General features: G+C 46.6%; 1 protein-coding gene across 1 annotated transcript; it reads left to right on the plus strand.

Moving 5' to 3' along the window:
* The first annotated feature begins 4,024 nt into the window (after nucleotides 1-4,024).
* mcm7 (minichromosome maintenance complex component 7) lies at nucleotides 4,025-17,908 on the plus strand. The gene is made up of 15 exons (XM_041237381.1): nucleotides 4,025-4,222; nucleotides 10,181-10,260; nucleotides 10,371-10,535; nucleotides 10,628-10,752; nucleotides 10,854-11,034; nucleotides 11,526-11,663; nucleotides 11,932-12,081; nucleotides 12,272-12,386; nucleotides 12,521-12,652; nucleotides 12,740-12,823; nucleotides 13,393-13,604; nucleotides 13,750-14,015; nucleotides 14,394-14,562; nucleotides 16,403-16,512; nucleotides 16,836-17,908. The coding sequence occupies exons 1-15, from the start codon at nucleotides 4,192-4,194 to the stop codon at nucleotides 17,047-17,049; spliced, it is 2,172 nt and encodes a 723-aa protein (XP_041093315.1). The 5' UTR covers nucleotides 4,025-4,191; the 3' UTR covers nucleotides 17,050-17,908.
* Nucleotides 17,909-19,674: the final 1,766 nt, after the last annotated feature.

Raw genomic sequence — 19,674 nt, forward strand, 5'->3', positions numbered from 1 at the left:
ATCACCCCACCCCTAACCAACCACTACCCCTAACCCAGCCCTGACCCACCTCTACCAATAACCCAGCCCTAACCAACCACTACCCCTAACCCAGCCCTGACCCACCTCTACCAATAACCCAGCCCTAACCAACCACTACCCCTAACCCAGCTCTGACCCACCTCTACCAATAACCCAGCCCTGACCCACCTCTACCAATAACCCAGCCCTAACCAACCACTACCCCTGACCCACCTCTACCAATAACCCAGCCCTAACCAACCACTACCCCTAACCCAGCCCTGACCCACCTCTACCAATAACCCAGCCCTAACCAACCACTACCCCTAACCCAGCCCTGACCCACCTCTACCAATAACCCAGCCCTAACCAACCACTACCCCTAACCCAGCTCTGACCCACCTCTACCAATAACCCAGCCCTAACCAACCACTACCCCTAACCCAGCCCTGACCCACCTCTACCAATAACCCAGCCCTAACCAACCACTACCCCTAACCAACCCCCACCCCTAACCAAAACCCTAACCAACCACTACCCCTAACCCAAACCCTAACCAACCACTACCCCTATTGGTAAACCTAAACCTACCCCTACCAATTGGTGGGGACCCCGACCCAGGACCCCTACTTACCCTACCCCCTAACCCACCCTAACCACCCCCCACCCCTGATTCAGCCGGGACCAACCCTACCCTAACCCAGCCCTAACCAACCCCTACCCTAACCCACCCCCACCCCTAACCAACCGATACCCCTACCCCTAACCCCAGCCCTAAGGCTCACAGGATTGTAGATTGGGTCAGGGGATTCCTCCTTAGCAGACAAATAGAAACACCTGATACGAGGATCATTCGGTATCGGCTCCTGAAAAAAACAAACACAAAGGGAGGCACGAGGAGAATTGTTAAGGAGCGGATTTCCATTCAGCTTTATACGGGGTGAAACTTTCACAGGTATATAGAGGGCTGACTTGAAGAGTTATTCTTCTTATCTCCGCGGACTATTATTATTATTATTATTATTATTATTATTAATATTATAATAATAACCTAATAGTATAAGGTGATAATGTAGTGCAGTCTTTTTTGTTTTGTTTTGTTTTTGTAATTTTCATGAAGCTAAAGAAAGCATCGCTAGTGTTTTATTATGAAGCCTGAAACAACGTTATTAAATAACGACACGACGAGATACAGAGCTGTCAAATGCGACCGCAGGAGAGAGTTCACTAGATGAATTCACACATATCTGGGTTTGGTTTTGAATCTATCTTGCGAAAATACGGTTACCTCGGTCATCGGCACCCAGGCCTCGGAATCCCCGGTGATCGAGTGAGCCCAGGTCCGGGGGTAGAGGCGCGACGACGGCGTACAAAGGCTAACCTGCCCCGATTGGTCGCGGAGGTTCGGGAGTGGGGCTTCTTACGCTCTCATTGGTCAGTTTCTCCTCGATTCTAATAGGCGACAATTCCGACCAATGGAAAGACTTGTACGAGTCAGCTGACTGGCTGACATTAAAAATAAATAAATTAATTAATTAAAAAAAAAAGATTTTAAAATAAAAAGAATAATAATGAAATACAATTCGTATTCGATACTGTCCAAGTTATATAAGCTTTAAAATAAATGCTTATTTTTAGGACTTGCTGGTGCAGCTCTGTAAAGCTGCAATGCCTTCTCCATGACCCTGTGCTGGACTGAATTTATTTGCATCCCATAACATGCGATCAATGCCTCGCTCAATATTACTGTTATTACTTTTATTAATTTATTTGGCTGCACAGGGTTATAATGCAAGCTTCATATTGAAACACAGCTAGAATATGAACTGGGATGCAAGTGTATAATAATAACACTGCTATGAATAATAACACTGCTAGAATATGAACTGGGATGCCGTGTATAATAATAACACTGCTAGAATATGAACTGGGATGCCGTGTATAATAATAACACTGCTAGAATGGGATGCCGTGTATGAACTGGGATGCTGTGTATAATAATAACACTGCTAGAAACACTATGAACTGGGATGCCGTGTATAATAATAACACTGCTAGAATATGAACTGGGATGCTGTGTATAATAATAACACTGCTAGAATATGAACTGGGATGCCGTGTATAATAATAACACTGCTAGAATACAGTATGAACTAGGATGCTGTGTAATGAACTGGGATGCCGTGTATAATAATAACACTGCTAGAATATGAACTGGGATGCTGTGTATAATAATAACACTGCTAGAATATGAACTGGGATGCCGTGTATAATAATAACACTGCTAGAATATGAACTGGGATGCCGTGTATAATAATAACACTGCTAGAATATGAACTGGGATGCTGTGTATAATAATAACACTGCTAGAATATGAACTGGGATGCCGTGTATAATAATAACACTGCTAGAATATGAACTGGGATGGATGCACTGTGTATGAACTGGGATGCCGTGTATAATAATAACACTGCTAGAATATGAACTGGGATGCAATAATAATAACACTGCTAGAATATGAACTGGGATGCCGTGTATAATAATAACACTGCTAGAATATGAACTGGGATGCCGTGTATAATAATAACACTGCTAGAATATGAACTGGGATGCCGTGTATAATAATAACACTGCTAGAATATGAACTGGGATGCTGTGTATAATAATAACACTGCTAGAATACAATATGAACTAGGATGCCGTGTATAATAATAACACTGCTAGAATATGAACTGGGATGCTGTGTATAATAATAACACTGCTAGAATATGAACTGGGATGCCGTGTATAATAATAACACTGCTAGAATATGAACTGGGATGCCGTGTATAATAATAACACTGCTAGAATATGAACTGGGATGCTGTGTATAATAATAACACTGCTAGAATATGAACTGGGATGCTGTGTATAATAATAACACTGCTAGAATATGAACTGGGATGCTGTGTATAATAATAACACTGCTAGAATCCAATGAACTGGGATGCTGTGTATAATAATAACACTGCTAGAATATGAACTGGGATGCCGTGTATAATAATAACACTGCTAGAATATGAACTGGGATGCCGTGTATAATAATAACACTGCTAGAATATGAACTGGGATGCCGTGTATAATAATAACACTGCTAGAATATGAACTGGGATGCCGTGTATAATAATAACACTGCTAGAATATGAACTGGGATGCCGTGTATAATAATAACACTGCTAGAATATGAACTGGGATGCTGTGTATAATAATAACACTGCTAGAATATGAACTGGGATGCTGTGTATAATAATAACACTGCTAGAATATGAACTGGGATGCTGTGTATAATAATAACACTGCTAGAATATGAACTGGGATGCCGTGTATAATAATAACACTGCTAGAATATGAACTGGGATGCTGTGTATAATAATAACACTGCTAGAATATGAACTGGGATGCTGTGTATAATAATAACACTGCTAGAATATGCACAGACGCATGATAAAACGCATTGCAGTCGGTTTGCATGCAGAACACAGGCGCGGGCTGACGGGTATATCGTGTGTGTGCCGCCCCGGTTAGCCCCCCCCCCGTCGCCCCCCTTTGCATTTTACATAAGAAAAATAATATATATTTGGCGCCAAACGATGGCCCAGAGAAAGGGAGAGACCATTTCATCAGCGGGGGGAGTGTGTGAGTTGAACCCCCCCCTCATAAACTTGACCTGGTATTCCCTTCCGTTAATTTACTCAATAAAATAAAAAAAAATAACTATACATACTGATATAGTTTGCAGATATCATACACAAAGGAGAAGCAAAAACACACAATAATTATTATTGAGACAACTCCCCCCCCCCTCTCTTGAATTAGCCTGTTCTGTTTTCGCGCCAGAAAATCGAGCTCGGCCTAATGGGACGAATAGGGGCGGGGGGGGGGGGAGCAGCCGTCAGCCTATTTTCGCGCGGTATTCCCCAGCCCCGCCCCCAGCGAGGGATCCCGGCGCTCCGATTGGCCGGGCGGTGGGCCGGAATCGCGCCAGTTTTCCTCCCCCCCCCCATAGTGACCGGAGCGGAGAGGCTGCAGTTCAGCGAGTAAATAACCGGGACAAATCCGAAGAAAGCGGCTCCCGTTCGCGATTAAAACTGTAAAACAGCAAATAAAACGCCAGCAGCAAGCGGGGCGGCCCCGGGAGGATCTGCAGCCAGGATGCCGGTGAAGGATTACCAAGCGGAGAAAGGTGAGTGGGGTTTGCACGGCATGGCCGCACATCTTCAAATGCACTTTTTATTTACTGTTTTAACTATAGTTTGATATTCCCCCGAGCCACGCTGCAAGAATGCACTTATTCAAACCGCGTCTGCTTCCTCAACTAGCATGCACAGAGAGAGCGGGATCCTGCTTTAGTTTTGCAGAGTTATCCTGCTTTAGTTTTGCAGAGTTATCCTGCTTTAGTTTTGCAGAGTTATCCTGCTTTAGTTTTGCAGAGTTATCCTGCTTTAGTTTGCATTTATCTTTGCTAGAGTTTGCACGGTACAGAGCGGACTGTTTTTAAACACGTATTCCTTAAGATGATTTTTCTTTTTTAAATTTGATTTTGTAAACTGCGGTAACCAATCCCGTTTGAGAGGCGACACCGGCCTTTCATTTGCAGGACTCTTAGAAAAATGTTTGTAATTGCCGTTACATCATCAATGAAAAACGGTCAAATAACTTCCAAAAAAAAAACACAGTAATAACTACAGCTTTGCAACTTCAATCAGTGTTTTTGTTTGCGATCTGTGCCGGTGTTTTTGCGAGCTGTCTGTCTCATACAAAGCGAGCGAGGCCGCATGGCCGGGGGGGGGGGGGGGGGGGGGGGGGGGGGGGGGGGGATAGAAATCACCGTCAGCATTAATAATAATAATAATAATAATAATAATATTAATAATACATGCGCTCGGATCATATCGGGAGAGAGGTGCTGGATGCATGCTAGCGGTTCGCTTTCAGTTTTAGTTAACGTGCATCAGAATTAAGTTTGCAATCTTGTGTAATTCGGTTTTAGCCCAGTTTGACACTCCCGAGTATCGAGAGATTTCCACACGCGTCGTGGAGTGGGGTACGGAGTCACGCCGTATCGATAGCGAGGCTGAGAGAGGCGCCTGCACTGGAGACGAGTTCAATAATTAATCAAACCCTTCATTTTTTTTTTTAACTCTAGTTAGCTTAATTAGACCTTTTGTTTGTTTTATTGCTTTTTATAAACTGCTGGAGACTTTCAAGTTAACTGTATGACATTTTTATAATAGGCAAGTGTGTGTGCTTTTTTTTTTTTTTTTTTTTTTTTTTTTTTTTAAGGAGTTGAGATCAATTTTATTAACAGCTTGAATTAAAAACACTTAATTCAATTAATGGTTTGAAAAACACAGCGAGGCGGGGGTCCCCTCGGGAGCGGCCTGATATTGCCTCTCCCTTTTCTCTATTGGTAGTGTGTGTGTGTGTGTGTTGTTGTGTGTGTTTTGTGTTGATTTAACAGACCCCTTTACCCCAGGAGACTCACACAGGTGTCACAGGGCAGCGCAGGGTTACAATGCAAGCTTCATATTGAAACACAGTGTAGTTTACACTCAGTGCAAATAATAACACTGCTAGAATATGAACTGGGATGCTGTGTATAATAATAACACTGCTAGAATATGAACTGGGATGCCGTGTATAATAATAACACTGCTAGAATAATATGAACTGGGATGCCGTGTATAATAATAACACTGCTAGAATATGAACTGGGATGCCGTGTATAATAATAACACTGCTAGAATACTGCTAGAATATGAACTGGGATGCCGTGTATAATAATAACACTGCTAGAATATGAACTGGGATGCCGTGTATAATAATAACACTGCTAGAATAATGAACTGGGATGCTGTGTATAATAATAACACTGCTAGAATATGAACTGGGATGCCGTGTATAATAATAACACTGCTAGAATATGAACTGGGATGCCGTGTATAATAATAACACTGCTAGAATATGAACTGGGATGCCGTGTATAATAATAACACTGCTAGAATATGAACTGGGATGCTGTGTATAATAATAACACTGCTAGAATATGAACTGGGATGCCGTGTATAATAATAACACTGCTAGAATACAGTGAACTGGGATGCTGTGTATAATAATAACACTGCTAGAATATGAACTGGGATGCTGTGTATAATAATAACACTGCTAGAATATGAACTGGGATGCTGTGTATAATAATAACACTGCTAGAATATGAACTGGGATGCCGTGTATAATAATAACACTGCTAGAATATGAACTGGGATGCCGTGTATAATAATAACACTGCTAGAATATGAACTGGGATGCTGTGTATAATAATAACACTGCTAGAATATGAACTGGGATGCCGTGTATAATAATAACACTGCTAGAATATGAACTGGGATGCTGTGTATAATAATAACACTGCTAGAATATGAACTGGGATGCTGTGTATAATAATAACACTGCTAGAATATGAACTGGGATGCCGTGTATAATAATAACACTGCTAGAATATGAACTGGGATGCTGTGTATAATAATAACACTGCTAGAATATGAACTGGGATGCTGTGTATAATAATAACACTGCTAGAATATGAACTGGGATGCCGTGTATAATAATAACACTGCTAGAATATGAACTGGGATGCCGTGTATAATAATAACACTGCTAGAATATGAACTGGGATGCCGTGTATAATAATAACACTGCTAGAATATGAACTGGGATGCCGTGTATAATAATAACACTGCTAGAATATGAACTGGGATGCCGTGTATAATAATAACACTGCTAGAATATGAACTGGGATGCCGTGTATAATAATAACACTGCTAGAATATGAACTGGGATGCCGTGTATAATAATAACACTGCTAGAATATGAACTGGGATGCCGTGTATAATAATAACACTGCTAGAATATGAACTGGGATGCCGTGTATAATAATAACACTGCTAGAATATGAACTGGGATGCCGTGTATAATAATAACACTGCTAGAATATGAACTGGGATGCCGTGTATAATAATAACACTGCTAGAATATGAACTGGGATGCTGTGTATAATAATAACACTGCTAGAATATGAACTGGGATGCCGTGTATAATAATAACACTGCTAGAATATGAACTGGGATGCCGTGTATAATAATAACACTGCTAGAATATGAACTGGGATGCCGTGTATAATAATAACACTGCTAGAATATGAACTGGGATGCTGTGTATAATAATAACACTGCTAGAATATGAACTGGGATGCCGTGTATAATAATAACACTGCTAGAATATGAACTGGGATGCTGTGTATAATAATAACACTGCTAGAATATGAACTGGGATGCTGTGTATAATAATAACACTGCTAGAATATGAACTGGGATGCCGTGTATAATAATAACACTGCTAGAATATGAACTGGGATGCCGTGTATAATAATAACACTGCTAGAATATGAACTGGGATGCCGTGTATAATAATAACAATGCTGCTAGAATATGAACTGGGATGCTGTGTATAATAATAACACTGCTAGAATATGAACTGGGATGCTGTGTATAATAATAACACTGCTAGAATATGAACTGGGATGCTGTGTATAATAATAACACTGCTAGAATATGAACTGGGATGCCGTGTATAATAATAACACTGCTAGAATATGAACTGGGATGCCGTGTATAATAATAACACTGCTAGATAATAACACTGCTAGAATATGAACTGGGATGCAGCCAGTTAGGGTTACAGAGAGATATCTGCAGTGAGTATTATTAGTGCGAGGATAATACCCCCCCCTCAAATATATTAATGACGTGTTTTTTATATTTAAGATATTTTTGTATTTGATTTGATTCTGGGATAGGGTTAAAGCGTCTGTCGCATCTTTAAGCAGCAGGTTTCTTCCTTTCCTTTGTGTGTGAATGCCCTGTTTGAGGGGTGCGGAGGGGGGAGGTGCGGAGGGGGGAGGAGGGGGGACAAAACTCTCCCCTCCTCCCCTCGGATAAACAGTTTCTTTGCTCTTCTGTTACAAGACGAGAAGACATGTGTGTGTTGCGGTCAACGCACGTCTGCAGCTGCAGTCTGAGTATTTGGCCGGTGTGCGCGCCTGGATATAGATCACTAGTGATCACTATTTGATAAAGCGGGCCGCCCGGCTGCTTGACGAATAAACAATTGTTTTCGGGAAGGCGGTTTTGCTCAAAACAAACAAGAAAAAACACGGGTCTTTTTTTACCCCCCCCCCCACCCCCCCCCCGCAAAAGACTCTAAATCTCACATGTACATGTAACATGTAATAAGGCATTGAGTGTGTGTGTGTGTGTGTATATATATATATATATATATATATATATATATATATATATATATACATACAGTACACGTGCTTTATTTGTTTGTTCATTTTTAGCAGCCGATTTTAGTGACGGCGGATTTTTTTTTTTTATTTGTTTGTTTGTTTATTTGAGCGCTAGTTTTAAGGCGGGTCTAGTTGACGCGCGGCGGAGGGTTACCGGAAGCCCCGTGGTGGGTGGTGAGGCGCTCCGGCCATGTGCGCCTTTGTTTACAAAAACACTAAATCCGCGGAGAGGACAGGAGACGGGACGAGGGGGCAAAGGGGGGGTGAATGCTTGCTTGGATAGCAGGGGTGTACCCCCACCCCGACCTCCCACCCCAACTCGGATAGGTGACCGTTCGGAGCTAAAAATTAACCCCAAAACTGCAAGCCCGATAAGCACGTCTTTGGGTAGTTCTGGTGCAGCAATGAAAACATCGTGGGGGGGGAGCGGGGGGGCGATTTTAAGGTAAGAACGGGGGGGGGGGGGGGGGGGGGGGGGGGGGGGGGGGGGGGGGGTGGGGGGGGGGGGGGGGGGTAATTTTGAATTACTTTCAATCCCAGTCCCAACACTAAAACACGTGGGTCTCAGTGGGCCCCCGAAGATTTCATTCTATAAAGTTTGATCATGTGCTGTTTTCTGTTTACAAGGGAGGGGCGCTCGGGTGTAAATATATTATAAATTAATGCAATATTAATATAAACTGCACCCGGGGCTGGGGGGGTCAGTGGACGAGACCCCGGGGGGGTTGCAACAGCAGTACCGGTAACGAGTTTATAATGTCGAAGGTGGAAACAGCACGACTCCGCGCTCGGGGTAAGATGCGCTTTATTTGCATTTCAGTTCTGTTTTAAATCCATAATTACTTCGAAGGAACTGGTTTAGAGGCGCTGTAGTGGTTTTTTTGAGTGTTGAACTGGTTTAGAGGCGCTGTAGTGGTTTTTTTGAGTGTTGAACTGGTTTAGAGGCGCTGTAGTGGGTTTTTTGAGTGTTGAACTGGTTTAGAGGTGCTGGGTTTTTTGAGTGTTGAACTGGTTTAGAGGCGCTGTAGTGGGTTTTTTGAGTGTTGAACTGGTTTAGAGGCGCTGTGCTGGGTTTTTTGAGTGTTGAACTGGTTTAGAGGCGCTGTAGTGGTTTTTTTGAGTGTTGAACTGGTTTAGAGGTGCTGGGTTTTTTGAGTGTTGAACTGGTTTAGAGGCGCTGTAGTGGGTTTTTTGAGTGTTGAACTGGTTTAGAGGCGCTGTGCTGGGTTTTGCCCGCTCGTTTTCAGTTTTGTTTCTTAATCGGGTGATTTGATGGGATTGATTTTTATAAGGGAATCAGAATTGGATTAAAAAAAAAAAAAAAAAATCTGGAATTAAAACCAGTTGAACCCAAATCCTGGAGCGCGCAGGGCTTGTTGACGTGTTTGTTAAACTGTATTATACACGTGTATTAGGACAAGGATTTTACCCAACAGTCCTGCGCTGATTCAGCATGGTGTGTATTTACTGTGCATCATCTAGAGAGACTTTATCTTAATCACGCCCCCACCCCCAGGGCAGCACCTTCATCCCACAACAGATTTGCAGGATTAAATCCTAGATAATCTCTCGACCTTTCTTTGTGTGTGTGTGTATACATACACTCTCTCTGTATTTTTATGTACACAGTTTAAAGATTTAATTCAATGATTTTTATTATCTTTTAAACTTTTTGTGTACATTTTATTAAACCTTTTCATTCATATATTATACATGTAAAATGTTCTAAATCTCTCTCATATAGAAATGTCTCGGGTTTCTTTGTGTGTTGATGATTGTTTGTTTTCTCAGAGAAGTGCAGGAAGTTTCTTGAGGAGTTCTACAGCGAGGATGAGTCTGGAAAGAAGTTCTTCAAGTACGGAGTCCAGCTGGTGAGTGTGTGTGTCTCTGTGCGCAGTTAATTGTGGTTACTGTGTGTGTCTCTGGTGTGGAAGGTTCTAGATGTTCCTGCCTCTAATCTCTCTCTCTCTCTCTCTCTCAGGCGCGGCTGGCTCGCAGGGAGCAGGTGTCTCTCGTTATTGATCTGGATGACGTGGGGGAGGAGGACCCTGAGCTCGTGGACTCTATCGTTGAGAACACGCGCCGCTACGCTGGTCTCATCGCAGACGCAGTGCAGGAGCTGCTGCCCAACCTCCGGGGGGGGGAGGTGAGGAGGAGGAAGAGGGGTGAAAAGAAATTCACAAAACCTTAAATTAATAAATAAAGCTAACACCCTCCCCTCCCTCCCTCCCTCCCCAGACTGTCTCAAGGGATGCCCTGGATGTTTACATTGAGCACCGGCTCCTGATGGAGCAGAGGGGGGGGCACGAGCAGAGCGAGAGGGACCCCCGAAACCAGTACCCCCCCGAGCTCATGAGGAGATTGTGAGTACCCCACCCCTGAGCCGTAAGGAGGCATTGCATTTCCAGTAGTGTTTCCAGCAGTGTGTTAACTCCCCCTGTCCCGTTTCCCCCCCCCCCCACAGCGAGGTATACTTCAAGCCCCCCAGCTCCGCTAAGCCCCGGGTGGTCCGTGATGTGAAGGCGGAGTGCATTGGCAAGCTGGTGACGGTGCGCGGCATCGTGACCCGCGCCACGGAGGTCAAGCCCATGATGGTCGTGGCGACGTACACCTGCGACCAGTGCGGAGCAGAGACGTACCAACCGGTGAGAACGGAGGGGGCGGCCTGTACCAACATGACAACTCGTTTACACTACGAGGCAGCGCGGTCCAGTGGTTGAAGTCCAGGGCTGCCCAGACTCTCTGTGTGTGTGACCCTGAGCGAGTCACTTCACCTCCTTGTGCTCAGCGGAGGAGATGTTAAATCAATCTCCTATTGGAAGTGACTGCATATAATGCACAGTTCACAGCCTGCCTCTGTGAAGCGCTCTGTGATGGGGCTCCACTGTGAAAGGCGCTATGTAAAGATAAAGAAATAAACATTATATATATATATGGAAATAGAGCATTGGTGTGAGGCAGCGTTTTTTACAGTTTAAATTGTGTATTTTGTCCCTTGTTTTGTGGCAGTTAGTAATTGCAGTTTTGCGGTTTTCTTTATTCTCTCCCGGGCTTATTTTTAATGGGGATTCGTGGTGGAAGCCAGAAACCCTGCTGAATTTGGATAGTAAATCTCTCCTCTCTCTCTCTCTCTCAGATCCAGTCTCCCACCTTCATGCCTCTCATCATGTGCCCCAGTCAGGAGTGCGTCACCAACAAGTCCGGTGGCCGTCTCTACATCCAGACCCGCGGCTCCAAATTCATCAAGTTCCAGGAGGTCAAGATCCAGGAGCACGTGAGTGAGGGGTGGCGGGACGGGGTACTTGCAGCGGTAGGAGGGCATGTCTGACTGAGTGTCACTGAAGGCACTAGAGCCCAAACGCTGCTCTGCTTGACTCGGTTTGGTTTCAATAACACTGGTGAAGGCACTAGAGCCCAAACGCTGCTCTGCTTGACTCAGTTTGGTTTCAATAACACTGGTGAAGGCACTAGAGCCCAAACGCTGCTCTGCTTGACTGGGTCTCCTAGTTTCGTTCACGCCGGTCTCTCTCTCTCTCTCTCAGAGTGATCAGGTTCCGGTTGGTAACATCCCGCGCAGCATGTCCGTGTTCGTGCGCGGTGAGAACACGCGCCTCGCTCAGCCCGGCGATCACGTGGCGATTTCGGGGATCTTCCTGCCGCTGCTGAGGACGGGGTTCAGGCAGGCCACGCAGGTGAGGGGTGGGGGGGGTTTAAGACACACTGGGGGCTAATCAAGCTGCTAGTAAAACCTGGAATGGGTGAAGCTCATGTGCAATGGGTCTTATTTCCAGCCTGGGGGGGCGTGTGTAGGAGGGGTTCACTAACCTCTACTTGTGTGTGTCTCTCTGTGTGTGTCTGTCCTCTGTCCCGCTGTGTGTGCAGGGTCTGCTGTCAGAGACGTACCTGGAGGCTCACAGGATCATCATGATGAACAAGAGTGAGGATGACGAGCTGGGGAGCGAGGAGCTGAGCGAGGAAGAGCTGCGGCAAATCACAGGTACAGAGAGGAGGGGAAGAGTACGAGACGAGAAGCAAACACGGTCCTGTTGGAAGGGTGTGTAATTCACCCCTAGCCTCAAAGTCTGTTTGGATAACAGCCTCTGAATAATAATGTGATGTCTCCGTGTCTAGAGGAGGATTTCTATGAGAAGCTGGCCTCCTCGATCGCCCCGGAGATCTATGGCCACGAGGACGTCAAGAAAGCCCTGCTTCTGCTGCTGGTGGGGGGCGTGGACCAGACCCCCAAGGGCATGAAGATACGAGGTGAACAGCCCCCCCGCGCCCCCCCCCCCCCCTCATACACACTATACCATGGCAATTCTCTAATTCAGTGCTCTCTCTCTCTCTCAGGGAACATCAACGTGTGTCTGATGGGAGATCCCGGGGTTGCCAAATCCCAGCTTCTGTCCTACATCGACCGGCTGGCTCCCAGGAGTGAGTGTCCAGCGCTGGCTTCACGAGGAGAGCAATACTGAGACTCTCCTCGGCGTGGTCTACCCGAACACACCGCGGGGCTGATCCCTGTAGTGACGCGAACAGTCTTGTGTTCTCCCAGCGTAGGAACGTGTCAGGCTGCAAGTTTTATAAACAGATGCGTGGTGATTTCAGAACGAGACTTCTCTCTCTGTTAATTATTAATGAGCCATTAAGCAGATGCTTTTATCCAGAGACTAGGGGGGGGGTGAACTCTGCAACGTCAACAACTGCTGCTGCTGCAGAGTCTCTTCCAATAGGACCTCGTTTGTTTTACATCTGAAGGACGGAGCACAAGGAGGTTCAGTGACTCGCTCAGGGTCACACACACACACACACACACACACACACACACAGAGAGAGTCAGTGGCTGAGCCGGGATTTGAACCTCCTGGTATCAAGACCCCCTTTCTCTAACCACTGGACCCCCAAGCTCCTCCCCAGTTACTGCTTTTCTCCCTTCTCCATGCCCCCCCCTCCTCAGTGCACTACTGTATTACCCTAACGCCCTCCCTCTTCTCCCCCCTCAGGTCAGTACACGACTGGGCGTGGCTCGTCGGGGGTGGGTCTGACCGCGGCGGTGATGCGGGACCCCCTCACGGGGGAGATGACCCTGGAGGGAGGGGCGTTGGTTCTGGCGGATCAGGGGGTCTGCTGTATCGACGAGTTCGACAAGATGATGGATTCGGACCGGACCGCCATCCATGAGGTGATGGAGCAGCAGACCATCTCCATAGCCAAGGTGAGAGACGGAGAGAGAGAGACCATCTGCACAGCAGAATTGAGAGGGGCAATAAAAATGTAATTGCAGCTTTATTCTTTAAACTCGATTCCCTGTTAACCCTTCATTTACTGAATGCAATGTAACCCCCCCCCCCTCCCCGCAGGCGGGCATCATGACCTCTCTGAACGCTCGCTGCTCGATCCTGGCCGCGGCGAATCCCGCGTACGGACGCTACAACCCGCGCAAGAGCGTGGAGCAGAACATCCAGCTGCCCGCCGCCCTGCTGTCCCGCTTCGACCTGCTGTGGCTCATCCAGGACCGTCCCGACCGCGACAGCGACCTGCGCCTCGCCCAGCACATCACATACGTGCACCAGCACAACCACCAGCCCCCATCCCGCCACCGTGCCCTGGACATGAAGCTAATGAGGTGAGAGGGAGCGCAGTGCAGACGTGAAGCTCCCGAGGTGAGAGTGAATTGGACTAGTGCTCCTATACGCCTCTCTCCCAGTTCAACTCCATAGACTGGGACCTGTATAGCCTAGTGGGTGTACCGTTCATCTAGCAGGGAGGGGAAAGGAGAGTCCTGCTGCAGAGCAGTGTGATCCAGTCCTGGTTTAATAATCGCACACACAGCTGAGCTTGTTTCCTAGACACACTGGGGCTGATCAAGCTGGCAGTTAAACCTGGACTGGGTGACACTGCTGTGGAACCGGAGGCTTATTTCCAAATACACGTGTTTTCGCCGAGTTCAACACGCGTCAGATAATTCCGTTTTGAACCAGAGTCCGTCCTCCTCCCTCCCCAGGCGCTACGTGGCTCTCTGTAAGCGACACCAGCCCGCTATCCCAGAATCCCTGTCCGATTACATCACAGCGGCCTACGTGGAGATGAGGAAGGAGGCGCGCGTGAACAAGGACACCACCTTCACCTCCGCCAGGACCCTGCTGTCCATCCTCAGACTGTCCACCGCGCTGGTGAGGGACGGGGGGGGGGGGGGACTTCAGAGGCAGAGATAGGGCCCCCCTCCTTCCTGAAAACTTGGAGGGGAGGGAACGAGAGGCAGAACAGTGTGTTTTGTTTTCTGAATGTGTTTTCAGAAGGATCTCTCCTGTGCTAAAGTGCTTACAGTGCAGGTAGCTCTGACCACGTCTACCGCAGTGTGGGCACTTGCAGCGTAGGGAGGTCATAGGCATCGAACAAGAGGGAACCGAAGGATGGAGGGGGGGTTTGAACCTGGATCAGGAGAACGTTAGATTTCACCGTGATGGATAGAATTGATTAAAAAAAAAAAAAAAAAAAAGTGCACCTGTGTTTTTTTTGTGCGTTTTGAACAGATTCAAAATCCTTTTTATTTGTAAATGTTCAATTTCTTTTTTTTTTTTCTTTCAGTCGTGGTTGATAGTGACGTCCTGAAGTTGGTGAAGTTTTATCAAATGACAAATACAAGCTTGTGCTTTTATGATTTTTTTATTGTTAATTTCTTCAATGAAAAATCATCTTGCTGCTGTTCAGCCAGTTCTGTTGCATGGCCTGCCTCCTGGGGACTAGAGTGCCTGCACCAGCCTCCTCTCTCCACTAGAGGGCTCCACCTCAGTGCCGCCAAAGTGCTGTTTGTGCAGGTAGTGGATTTCAGAACCTACTGCAAGACCAGCACTTCCTGAAGCCCTGAGGTACCAGCAGCTACTGGCCACAGGGGGGCGACATCACGCTGCAAGACCGTTTTTAGAGTGAACTAATGTTGCTTCCTGAAGTCCAGTGAAAGCTGCTGAATAATATTCCCTTGTTAACATATTGAATTGCACCCCCTCTATACTCTGTGTCTGCAGGGTTGCTGTGTGTGTTTGTCTCACTGGTGGGTTTCCTGCTGGTCTCCAGTCAGTTTTGCAGGGTTGCAGTCAGTCTGTGCCTCCCTGTGCCGCTGTGCAAACCCATGCAAAACTGACTGTGGGCTGGATCAGTCTGCCTGCCTCTCTGTCCCCCTCCCTCTATCCCCCTCTCTCTGCTGGGATGAGGCTGCAGTGTTCACGGATGATGTGTGGAACTGGCATTGATTTCTAGTTGTGTACGGCGAGCACGATCAATGACTTTAACTGATCAGGTGTGGTTAGAGGTGCTGGTGTGTGTCTTTGTTATCCAGCTCTTACTGGAGCTCCCTCTCATTCAGAAGCTCACGATGCAGTTTGAGAAGCAGTGTCTCTGTTTCCTAGCGGAGACGCACTGACCCCAGCGTGCAGAGCCGATCCAGGACTGGCCAGTGTTGAGAGGCTGAGGCTTGAGCAATTGCTGCCACTCTGAGAGGCATTGCACTTGTCTCGGTCTGACAGTGCTGGCACAGCGCGACGCCTGCACGGCACTGTCCTCGCTGTTAGCGTTCGTCTCAACTGGCTCGCTGGACCAGTGGTTAGAGAAAGGGGCTTGATACCAGGAGGTTCAAATCCCAGCTCAGCCACTGACTCCCTGTGTGTGAAGACCTCCTTGTGCTCTTTTACGTTCCTTCAGTTTTGTAATTTTTTATTCGTAACCCTGAGCGAGTCACTGACCCTCCTTGTGCTCCGTCCTTCAGATGTAAAGCAAACGAGGTCCTATTGGAAGAGACTCTGCAGCAGCAGCAGCGGTTGTTGGTGATGCAGAGTTCACCCCCCTGGTCTCTGAGTCGCTTTGGATAAAAGCCTCTGTTGAATGATGCCAGTAACTGAATTATCAGCTGTTGCACTAGTGTGGGGTTTGAGCTGAGCTGTGGAGCACTTTATTGTGAGTTGTTGTTGTAACTAGACCCTGGGCCCTGCCTTTAACTGTTGCTCCCCCCCCCCGCAGGCTCGCCTGCGATTGGTGGACACAGTGGAGAAGGAGGATGTGAATGAAGCTATGCGGCTGATGGAGATGTCCAAGGACTCTCTGCAGGCTGACAAATCGCACACCAGCAGGTAAGAGACACTAATGTATATTTACACACACACACAGACCAGCAGGTAAAGAGATACACCGACACCCTGTGTGTGTGATGTTTGTTTAAATATAACACACACAGACAAGGAGGTGAGAGACAGTGTATACACACACGTAAACCAGAGAGAGAGAATATATATACACACACACAGTAGCAGGTAACGGCAGATCACACAGTTGAAAATCCATTCCCTGTCTCGCGATCACGGAGCCAGGACCCTGCGCCCTCGCGGTCTCTGAACACGACAGTGTCTTCCAATTTCTCTCTCTGTTAACCCTCTCCTCGCCCCCCCCCCCCCAGGGCACAGCGGCCAGCCGACGTGATCTTCTCCACGCTGCGGGAGATGGCTCCTGGCGGTGGGGCGGGGGGACGCAGCGTGAAGCTGGCAGAGGCGGAGCAGCGCTGCGTGTCGAAGGGCTTCACTCCCGCGCAGATCCACGACGCCATCCAGGAGTACGAGGAGCTCAACGTGTGGCAGGTCAACCAGGCTCGCACCCGCATCACCTTCGTGTAGAGCAGCCCACAGCCGGGTCTGTGCGCCGCTCGCCTCACCCTTTATCTCGCTTTGCATTGTACAGATGAGGCTGGCGCTGGTTTTGTGGCTGGTGTAGCTGGACTCTCTTCTGTTGGGGTAACTGAGCAGGGGTGGCAATCAGACTTCTGGTTGTGTAGCAGTTTCACCTCCATTCCAGGTTTTCCTACCAGCTTGATTAGCCTCACAGTGTGTTCAGGTAACAAGCTCAGCTGTGTGTGTTTTTATTAAAGTCTAGTAAAACCCAGGAATGGATTGAAATGAAGCGCAGCGGGAGTCTCATTTCCAGCCCGGTTTGGTCTGGCTTTGGTTCTGAATTGTTCAGCCCAAACCAGGCTTGTTTTCATACTGGTGTAAAAACCGGACTGAGATTAGTGACTGGGGCTGGGCTGGGTTATAACAGTTTATTGACCGGGCTTGTTTCAGTATTGTATAGACTGGGCTGTATTCATATAGACCTGACAGTGAGTGTCCAACCTAGTTCTGTGTTTGGTTTGTTTTTGTTCGTAGCGACTGGGAGCAGCTTTGTCTCTGCAGAGCACACCTCATTAATACTGGATCCCCTTCTATTAGACATTAGTACTGGATCACCTTCTATTAGACATTAATACTGGAACCGCAACAAGCAGCGGTGATGAACACAAACCCTCACGCACCCCTCCGAAACGCAGCAGCGTGTGTGTGTGCGTGCGTGCCCGTGCTCGTGCGAGTCTGTGTTTTTATATTTCCTGGTTTCTTGTCAACCTGCTTTTTCAAGCTTCTGTTAGTTGTTGTTTTCTCATGTTGCTCAATTCTGTGCATTTTATATAATGTCAATAAATAAAAATGAATAAATAATGTGTTCCTACGAGCTGTTTAATTACCTGTGGCTGGGGGGGGGGGGGGGGGGGGGGGGGGTGGGGGGGGGGGGGGGGGGGGGGGGGGGGGGTGTGGGGGGGGGGGGGGGGTGGGGGGGGGGTTTTCTCCTGTTTTTCCACTTATCAAATTCAGAATAAAGAAAAAAACTGGCACTAGAACATAAAACCATTAATTTTAATTATTTTTTTATGAACGCTGTGTTGTGCATTTAACCCCCCCTCCCCCCCGTCCCCAAGGGTTCAACAAGGTTTTAGGGGTGAGTGTTATATTACACTGTGTGTGGTTGGCGGGGGGGGGGGGGGGGTGGGGTGTTCGTTCTGGTGTCTCTATCCTGTGTTTAAAATATCTCGCATTCTTCCAGCAGGAGAGACAGCTGGTTTAACAAACCAGAACTCCATTTCCCGTGCCTTGAACTCCTTAAATAGCGTCTTAATCCCATTGCAAGCTGTGTTTGTCACTGAAAACGTTAAATTTAATCTTCTGGTGTTAGAGTCCCTCCTCGTCGCGATGTAGATTAGTCACACAACATCAAAATCACAGGGAGACGGGGGCCGGTTTGGCCCGCTCTGAGCAGGTGCACCAGTAGGAGGCAGTGTGGTCCAGTGGTTAAACCAGAACCGGGTCAAATCCCACTTCTACCACCACTAGCTGTGTGTGACCCTGAGCGAGTCGCTTCACCTCCTTGTGCTCAGTTGATGAGATGTTAAATCAATCTCCTATTGGAAGACTCTGCATGTAATGCGCAGTTCACAGCCTGCCTCTGTGAAGCGCTCTGTGATGGGGGGGGTCCACTGTGAAAGGCGCTATATAAAAAGGATGTTTGGTTTACATATATATTACAAAGAGCCAGGCTTAAGATCCTTATACCAAAATTCAATTGAAAATAAAATCAGCTTTTAATATTAGCCGATATGAGTCCTGTTATCAAGCTAGCTTGAATTCGAGAATTGCTGGTCGTCTTTTTTTTATGTAGGTTAGACCTCGAATCTGACCCTTTTGTGTGCGAGAATTCCAATACGGACTTATTGACAGTGTTATGGCAGTTTTTTTTTTTTGCAGACTGGAACACGGGCCCTGAATCTGAGGGTCTGTTTCACAAGCAAAGAGAGATTTTAAAGGATTTTATTTTCTGTTCAACAGCGTGTCCTTGCGTGTTTTAAACTTGAATTACAGGTGTTGAAAGGATGCAGTCAGGATCTAATTGTGCTGGTAAAAAAAAAATGTGGATTTTAAATGTAGGGAGGGAGTTATTATAACTACTTCAATAATAATTACCATTTAACATACAATGGGCATGTTTGCTCGTCTTAAGACGGAGTGGTTCGTTCTTTACTGTTTTTCTCCACTAGTATTGAAAATGCTTGCTCCCTAATTAACTACCGTAAAGAAACAAATTCTATACATCTATAATCGATCAATCCTTTACTTTCTATAGCGCCTTTCACTAGTGGCCCCCCATCACACAGCGCTTTACAAGATAGTGAGGATCAATGCATAATACATTAAATACAGTGAAATACAGGGCAGAGCACAGTCAATACAAACAGCATATAACACAATGCAGATACATTAAATACAGTGAAATACAGGGCAGAGCGCATTCAATACAAACAGTGAAATACAATGCAGATACATTAAATACAGCGAAATACAGGGCAGAGCGCATTCAATACAAACAGCATATAACACAATGCAGATACATTAAATACAGTGAAATACAGGGCAGAGCGCATTCAATACAAACAGCAT

Source organism: Polyodon spathula, chromosome 44 (assembly GCF_017654505.1).
Source record: "Polyodon spathula isolate WHYD16114869_AA chromosome 44, ASM1765450v1, whole genome shotgun sequence".
Classification (NCBI taxonomy): domain Eukaryota; kingdom Metazoa; phylum Chordata; class Actinopteri; order Acipenseriformes; family Polyodontidae; genus Polyodon; species Polyodon spathula.

Bases quoted from the DNA above. Each gene is read 5' to 3' on its own strand.
- mcm7 (XM_041237381.1), top strand. From the start codon at position 4,192: ATGCCGGTGAAGGATTACCAAGCGGAGAAAG. The intron at 10,753-10,853 runs GTGAGTACCCCA...CCCCCCCCACAG, and splicing joins CCCGAGCTCATGAGGAGATT to CGAGGTATACTTCAAGCCCC. The intron at 11,035-11,525 runs GTGAGAACGGAG...TCTCTCTCTCAG, and splicing joins GAGCAGAGACGTACCAACCG to ATCCAGTCTCCCACCTTCAT.